This window comes from Saccopteryx bilineata, chromosome 6 (assembly GCF_036850765.1).
Source record: "Saccopteryx bilineata isolate mSacBil1 chromosome 6, mSacBil1_pri_phased_curated, whole genome shotgun sequence".
NCBI classification, from domain to species: Eukaryota; Metazoa; Chordata; class Mammalia; order Chiroptera; family Emballonuridae; genus Saccopteryx; species Saccopteryx bilineata.
The window spans coordinates 32,882,056-32,890,750 of record NC_089495.1 but is presented as its reverse complement, the minus strand read 5'-3'; the positions used below and the strand labels follow the sequence as shown (position 1 = coordinate 32,890,750).

Sequence of the window (8,695 nt, the reverse complement as noted above, 5' to 3'; positions counted from 1 at the left end):
ATCCCCGTCCAACTGCCCAGTTTCCAACTGTGTTAAGTGCTAAGGTTCCTTAGTGTGTGGGAGAGCTTTTCCAGTTCTAAGTTTGGTTGAATATATTCTTCAGATATTTGTGGGTGAAAAGTTTCTAGAATCTTTGAGACTTTTGTGTATGCATGCACGCACCTGTGTGTTTCTGTGGTGAACAGATCTGAGAGGTTTAGGTGTCCAGGAAAAATGCACCCAATCCTGATTTTTTGAAGAAGGTTTAACTAAGTGCCTGAGAAATTGCTCTTTCGATCTACGTTAGCTTTGATTGCCATGCCAGCATCACGCTGAGCTAGATGCTTGTCCTTAGCTGATACAAACAGAGAAAAACTTACACAATGCAGGGCTGTTGAAAACCTGGAGCTAATTGCAAGTACCAAGAACAAGAGAAAAAGAAGAGAAATCTAGAAAAATGCAATCCAGCTACATTCGGTTCCGCCAAAATAACTTCAGACTTAAAAATAACAGAAAAGTAGATAACAGAGAAATAAACGCAACTATGACAGACTGATATCAACAAAGAAAATAGAGTTAATGGTAGAATTACCAACATAGACTTCAAGGCAAAAAGATTAAATAGGATAAGGAGGGTCACCATGCATTGATATATGCCCAAATCACCAAGAAGATATAATAGCGCTCAGCCTTCGCACACCAAATAAGACAATGTAAAATCAGGTAAACTGTTAGAGAATATACGGCTCTGAGTAAAACAATCATCATAAGAGACTTGAACATTCCTTTTTCAGAATTTGAAGGTCAAGTGAGAGAACTTATAGTGCAGAAAACACTTCCCTTTTAAAGAAAATTGTTTACATACTAGCCAACAAAGAAAACCTCAATAAATTCCCCAAAATAAAAGTAATAAAGACCACATTTTCTGAATGCTAGAAATTAGGCCTGACCTGTGGTGGCGCAGTGGATAAAGCGTCGACCTGGAATGCTGAGGTCGCCGGTTCAAAACCCTAGGTTTGCCTGTTCAAGGCACATATGGGAGTTGATGCTTCCTGCTCCTCCCCCTGTTCTCTCTCTATCTCTCCCTCCCTCCCCTCTCTCTCTAGTAACAATGAATAAATAAAATCTAAAAAAGTAAATAAATAGAAATTAAACCCATATGGTCAGCAACCTTACCAGTTTTGCTCACCTTTGCACATGAACACCTAACACATTTAGCACATTGTAGGGATTCATAAGTATTTGTCACATAGGAAGGAAGGATGACCCACACTACAGCTCAAAGCAACATGAAAACATGAAAATCCTCCCCTCCATTATAATCCCTTAGAAATTTTAGTTATTGACTGACCTGTGGTGGCGCAGAGGATAAAGTGTTGACCTGGAAATGCTGAGGTCGCCGGTTCAAAACCCTGGGCTTGCCTGGTCAAGGCACATATGGGAATTGATGCTTCCTGCTCCTCCCCCCCTTCTGTCTCTCCTCTGTCTCTCCCTTTCCTCTCTAAAATGAATAAAAAAAAAGAAAGAAATTTTAGTTACACTCTTAAAAATAATTCTTGTGTCAAAGAGAAAACTGAAGTGGAAATTAGAACCTATTTAGAAATAGTGGCAATAAGAACACCGTGTATAAAATGTACAAGTTTTCTTTGTGGAAAATTTATAACCTTAAATGTATTTCTTGAAAACATAAAAGATTGAAAATAAATGAGATAAAGTTTTCTATCCAGAAAGGTAGAAACAAAGTAGAAAAGTCAAAGAGGAAATCATAAAATGAAAACAGAAAATAATAAACTAGACAAGAAAATCAGTGTACCTAACAAATTAAATAAGAAAACCTTAAGTCTGACCATGGAAAAAATGGAAAACACAAATAAGAATATTAGGAATAATAAAAAGACAGCCAATAACATGGAGCTATCTTAAAGTTAAGAAAACACTATGCTTATCTACTTAGCCTTAAATTTAAAGTTTAGAAGAAATGGCTTACATTTTAAGAAAACTCAAAGGATCAAAACTAACTCAAGAGCAAGTAACATCATCTTGGTTGGTCTAATATGTACAGACACATTTCCCAGTCTTTTGTTGATTGATGTTGTTTATCGTGTCTTTAACTATACAACATTTCTTCCACCCTGAAATCATACAAATATTTTCTTATAATTCTTTCTTATAACTTATAGTATTTTAAAAGTAAATTCTTCAGTTATTTTTGGTGTCAGGTGGCGGGGTGTCTACCTTTAATTTCAATTCTTTCTTATAACTTATAGTATTTTAAAAGTAAATTCTTCAGTTATTTTTGGTGTCAGATGGCGGGGTGTCTACCTTTAATTTCTTCCAGATAGCAGGGCCACTGTGCCAACCACTGCTTCTTCAAAGAATGTACAAATGGCTTACTTTAAACTTGGCCAAAGGTTTTAATAACTATTTCTCTGAAAAGGAAATGGAGATGGCCAATAAATACAGGAAAAAAAAATTATCGTTTTTGTGTTAAAATATAATCAAAACAATCATGAGATACTATTTTTCACCTATGTTTTTGGCAAATATTTTCAAGTTTGATCAATTTTTAGTAATAGTTGAAGTATGGAAAAAAGGGGTTACTTTTAAAGGTTATTAGTGGACTTATAAATTTATTCAGCCTTCCTGGAGACAAGTACAATTGTCCCCCATTATCCACAGAGAGTATGTTCCAAGACCCCTCATCGATGTCTGAAACCGCAAAAAGTACTCAGCCCTAAGTGTACACCCAGCACCTGTGACATGTTAGGGGTTCCAAGCACTTCGCAAACATAAGCTCCTTCAATGCTCTCTGTAACTCTACAGAGTAGGTGCAGTTACTATTGTCAACTGACAGATGGAAAAATTGAGATACCAACAAGGGAAATAACTCATCCAAGGTCAAATATCTAGTAAGTGGCTGAGAAGAAATTTGAAACAAAAACAAAAAGAAAGAAAGAAATTTGAACATCAGCAGTAAGCTCCATATTCTATGCTTTTAACCATGAAACTTGTTCTCTAAAGTCTTCGCTTCAGTTTGGACTGAGAATCTGAATTCCCATCTGTCTGCTGGAAAGGCACTCCCACAGGTGCTCTATCTATATATTATAATAAAAATTTTTAAACATTTTTCTGACAGAAGCTCTAACCAAGGGCAGGTACTAGTGCCTGAACGGATGTTGAAAGCACTCCGTAGCACAGGATGAATAAACCAGTGAACAACCTTGTAGAACACATTACAAGTATCACACACGTCATGCTTCTGGCATTCCCAAGCGCAATGACACCCACATGGACCCGCTCTGCCTTGCATCCTCTTCTTCAGTGCTCTCTAGGAATCACAGGGGCTTTGTGTGCCATGGTAGCTGTGCACACTAAAGGCTTTCTTCTCTGTCAGCAAACCCGTTTTCGTGCTAATTTCTATAACTCACTAGGTCTGCACCCTGATGCTTCCTTCACCCAAAGGAGAAGTGTCACCTCCAGAGCTGGGCACCGCAGAGTGTGAACCCTGAAGAAAATGTCTCTTTGGCCTGTGGCAGGTAGAAGAGGGTCCTGACAGAGTGGGATTTTCGAAAGCCCTCCAGGTGTTGTCAGAAGGGATGGAGCCAGGGGACTTATGGGCAAGGACTTGTCCATTGGATGAGACTTGATAGCTAAAGAGTAGGTGGGGCCAGCACATTTCAGAGATCCTAGCATACAGCAATCAATATGATGGTCCTCAAATCAGAATCAGCCTAATGAGGTCCTAATTAATCCAGTGCCCTCTGTCTCCTGACTGACTCACTAACCCAGTAGTGATTTAGTAATAATGATACTCAGGTGCTATCATCTCCTTTTCATTTATGGTCTAGATAGAATAATTATTCTTTACCTATCTTGTATATTTTTACATAGTAAAATATATAAATATGTAATCATAGTAAAGTGATTTTTAAAACTACCCTCCCTGAAAAAGTTTTCCAAATGTATTGAATGATAATGGAAGCCAAAGAGGAGGGGAATTATTAAAAACCTTAGTCTCTGCTCTTGGTTCTTCCTAATTGGTAAATCACCTTAATTTCTGACTTCTGACTTCTCACTTGAGATTATATTAGTCCAGTTACAACCATGAAAGAGTGCAGCCTCATGGCATTTGAGAAGGGATGGTGGCACTCTGGGACAATATCGGTTTGTTTTTGTGTGTGTGTGCGTGGCTGCACCTTGCAGTGAGGGCCAAGATAAACTTCTTACCTTGCGAAAAATTTTCCCTCTCCACTTTCTATGGGCTTTATTTTCACTCATGGCCTGATCAGCTCAGTAGCATTAACACTCTATGAAATTTAACACATTAAATAAAGAAAAAACAAACAGGTGAAAGTAAATTTAGTTGTATATTTTAGCCCATTGGAAGCAGGACATTATGATTTCTAAATACCATCCGTGTAAAAATTGAGTTATGTTATATATTTTTTTGTACTGAGTCCAGAAATCGACTGTACTTTCCATTTATAGCATACTCTCACTGTGAGTTGAATTTTACTAGATATACCTGCTTTATATTTAGATTTCATAAGATAAGATTCACAGCTGTAAGAAATAAGTTGTCCACGTAGATTTAAAAGTTTTCCACTCAAAAGTCATGTCAGATGAACAATGAAAAGTTCCTGTCGGGGCTAGTAACAAAGGAGTCATTGTGACCTTGCCCTGGAATGGTGAAGGCAGGTGGCGGTGTGGGATGGTCTGAGGCTGAAGGCAAGGCTACAGAAATACGTGATGTAGATGACCTCTCGCGATGGTTCACTGCTGAAGGGGAGCAGAAAGAGCAGTGGCTGAACGGTCTAGGAAGATCAGGTGAGAGATTTCTGTGTAGTTCAGAAAGACCTGCAGCTGTGAAAATGCTGAGGGGAAGATTCAGTTCATAAAGAAAGGTTAGAGGCCCTGGCCGGTTGGCTCAGTGGTGGAGCGTCGGCCTGGTGTGCAGAAGTCCCGGGTTCGATTCCCGGCCAGGGCACACAGGAGAGGTGCCCATCTGCTTCTCCACCCCTCCCCCTCTCCTTCCTCTGTCTCTCATTTCCCCTCCCGCAGCTGAGGCTCCACTGGAGCAAAGATGGCCCGGGCGCTGGGGATGGCTCCTTAGCCTCTGCCCCAGGCGCTAGAGTGGCTCTGGTCATAACAGAGCAACGCCCCGGAGGGGCAGAGCATCCCCCCTGGTGGGCAGAGCGTCGCCCCCTGGTGGGCGTGCCGGGTGGATCCCGGTCGGGCGCATGCGGGAGTCTGACATGTCTGACTGTCTCTCTCCTTTTCCGGCTTCAGAGAAATACAGAGAAAAAAAAAATTAAAAAAAAAAAAAAAAGAAAGGTTAGAAGTACAGGGGCAAGATGGGAATGCTGGGGGGATGGGTATTTTTTTTTCAAATCACCTTTCATCATATATTTGGTTCCTTTTACCCTTTAATCCAACGCCCCCTCCACCACAGATGGGCTTAATAAAAAAGAAGAAGGGATGAGATCCAGATCACCATAAGAAGATACAAGAAATTTCTTTAAATATAATTAAAGGAAATTGGGGAACAATGAAGGCTTATCAGAGATATTTCCAGATTTGGCAACTACAGTGATACAATTTCAGTCTAGTAGTATTTCACAATTTTTCTGTGAAGTAGACAAATTAAGGGATATTGAATATACAGTATGTCTGTAAAGTCATGGTGCACTTATGAAAGAAAAAGTGGAGAAAATTTTGAAATGGGATTTAGGAATAATGGATTATATATGCCAACACATAAAAAGAAAGTAAAATTTTCAGGCATTATAGATGCTTCCCAATGGATGCAGATGATTTTGTATTTACAGTGGTACCAAAATATAATTCAGTTGTCTTAAGACCAGCCGTCGCTATGGCATGGCAGATAATCAGGATCTTCAGATGTGAAGTTTTACAAGGCAGATATGATAAGTGGGAAGGAATTCTGGATCGTTCCAGGGAATGATTGAGATCATAGAGCATGGAATCCAGGGCTGATAGGAATGCATGTGTTCTGTGCCCTTGAGTCAGATCCAGCTCCCGGCGACTCATTGGGTGAGTGATATCCGCACGTTCTGGCCTCAACAGCCCTGTCCAGCCCCTGTAGGCTCACACCTCTGGCTGCTTTTATAGAGTCAATCCATCTCCTATTTGTTCTTCTTCTTTTCCTGCTGCCTTCTATTTGTCCCACAAATTACTGTCTTTTCCAAAGAACCCTGACCTCTCATTTATAAGAATAAAATGGAAAATGATTTGACTTTGGGGAATGGACCCACAATACAATCAACAGTAAAAAAATTTATTTATTTATTTTATTTTTTTAGAGAGGAGGGGGGGAGAGAGAGAGAGAGAGAGAGAAGGGGGAGGAGCAGGAATCATCAACTCCCATATGTGCCTTGACAAGGCAAGCCAGGGTTTTGAACCGGCAACCTCAGTGTTTCCAGGTTGATGCTTTATCCACTGCGCCACCACAGGTCAGGCAAAAAAAATTTATTTATTTATTTATTTATTTCATTTTTTTTCATTTTTCTGAAGCTGGAAACGGGGAGAGACAGTCAGACAGACTCCCGCATGCGCCCGACCGGGATCCACCCGGCACGCCCACCATGGGGCAACGCTCTGCCCACCAGGGGGCGATGCTCTGCCCATCCTGGGCGTCGCCACGTTGCGACCAGAGCCACTCTAGCGCCTGAGGAAGAGGCCACAGAGCCATCCCCAGCGCCCGGGCCATCTTTGCTCCAATGGAGCCCTGGCTGCGGGAGGGGAAGAGAGAGACAGAGAGGAAAGCGCGGCGGAGGGGTGGAGAAGCAAATGGGCGCTTCTCCTGTGTGCCCTGGCCGGGAATCGAACCCGGGTCCTCCGCACGCTAGGCCAAAAAAATTTTTTTTAATAATAAGAGTGGAGAAATTAAGAATATGGTGATCTGGCATAACTTGCAATCTTGAGGAACACGTATCTATTATATGAATGTTTAAAAAATATTGGAAATCAGAGATCTGTGGTGGGTGAATATATTTTCTGAATTATTTATTTTTTAACATGACCAAACTTCTGGATATAGAAGTGAGTCACTAAAAGTGGGTCAGTTGGTGATATCACTAATGATTTTAACTTTAAAAGCCAAGTAGTCAATGGGTTAACCAAATGCGTGCTCACATAACACAGAAGGGATTTTTGGACTTAGAGAGTGACTGGGGACTGTGTATCATGAGAGAGTACCAAGATTTAATCAGATGCAGTTGAGAGTGACAAGGACAAAAAGAGAATAAAATCACACTCATAAAGGAGAGGGTCTTGACTGACCTATGGTGGCACAGTGGATAAAACGTCAACCTGGAACACTGAGGTCACTGGTTCAAAACCTTGGGCTTGCTCAGTCAAGGCACATACAGGAAGCAACTACTGCAAGTTGATGCTTCCCACTTCTCTCCCTTCTTTCTCTCTCTTATTGTAAAAAGAGAGGGGGGGGGTCTTATAAGATGTTGGAGGAGAAATGATCTGGAGTATGTCTGGGTTTTTACCTTGAATTTTCTGTGCTTGACACAAATCTGCTGTTGATGTCCCAGGATGCAGGTCAGATCCATCCCTAGAGGGAGGGCAGAAGTACAGGACAGCTGAAATAATTGTCCTAAGATGGCAGGCTTCATTCATCATGTATATCCAATCTCATGATTTATTTTTATAGAGTAAATGGAAAAGAAACATGATGGTCAAGACTTCGCAGAGGAAGCATCATGATTGGGTAAACCAGTCCAAACCAAAGCCTGGTTTAAGCATCTCCATCCCTTTGAGGATGTCCAGTTACATATCCAAGAGTCCAGTTACGAGAATCACGTCCCACCCAGGCAATGAGGTCAGATGCCATCACTGGGAGGAAATCTTGGACAAGCCCCAGCAGGTGTTCTGGCAGAAGAGACTTCAAGGACTCCAGGCCTGCAGCAGCACAGGGCAACTGTTAAGTCCTTTCGATCTTACCAAAGCCTTGCAAAAACTTGTGCCTAGTCGCACAGGTGAACCCCTGCCAGGTGTTCTCCCAGGTGGTCTTCATGGCAGTTCCATGGCCAACCCTGCTGAGTCTGCACATCTGGCAGAGATAATTCCAGGAGACGGTCCGAGTGTTCCACGACTCCCCTACACACAATTTCTGGTAACCGAGAAAGATATCAGGAAACAGGAAAGAAAAATGAAAATGGCAAGAGAGAGACTGGCGGTAGCACTGATTGCAGACAGGCTCGCTAGCGAGGCAGAGAAAATGAGGGATGTCCCTCATTTTTAGGACAAGAAGGATGTCCTAAAAAACACTAGGAAAAAAAGAGAAGACGGTGCACGACACTATTAATGTCTCATTTGCAGTGTCCATGATGTTTTCTTGCTTTGACCTTTCGAAACTTTAAAATATGCCAATACTTTATTAAACTTCTTCATGTGACATAGAGTATATAGACTTATCTTTTTTTTTTTTTTTTTTTTGGTATTTTTTTGAAGCTGGAAACGGGGAGAGACAGTCAGACAGACTCCCGCATGCGCCCGACCGGGATCCACCCGGCACACCCACCAGGGGCGACGCTCTGCCCACCAGGGGGCGATGCTCTGACCCTCCGGGGCGTCGCTCTGCCGCGACCAGAGCCACTGTAGCGCCTGGGGCAGAGGCCAAGGAGCCATCCCCAGCGCCCGGGCCATCTTTGCTCCAATGGAGCCTTGGCTGCAGGAGGGGAAG

The 8,695-nt window shown here is 41.9% G+C and overlaps 1 protein-coding gene across 1 annotated transcript; it reads left to right on the top strand.

The window, feature by feature from the left end:
* The first annotated feature begins 7,681 nt into the window (after window positions 1-7,681).
* MBD3L1 (methyl-CpG binding domain protein 3 like 1) lies at window positions 7,682-8,254 on the top strand. Its single transcript, XM_066237893.1, has one exon. The coding sequence runs from the start codon at window positions 7,682-7,684 to the stop codon at window positions 8,252-8,254; it is 573 nt and encodes a 190-aa protein (XP_066093990.1).
* Window positions 8,255-8,695: the final 441 nt, after the last annotated feature.

Excerpts from the sequence above, each read along its gene's own strand:
- MBD3L1 (XM_066237893.1), top strand. The coding sequence starts at position 7,682 with ATGATGGTCAAGACTTCGCAGAGGAAGCATCATGATTGGGTAAACCAG.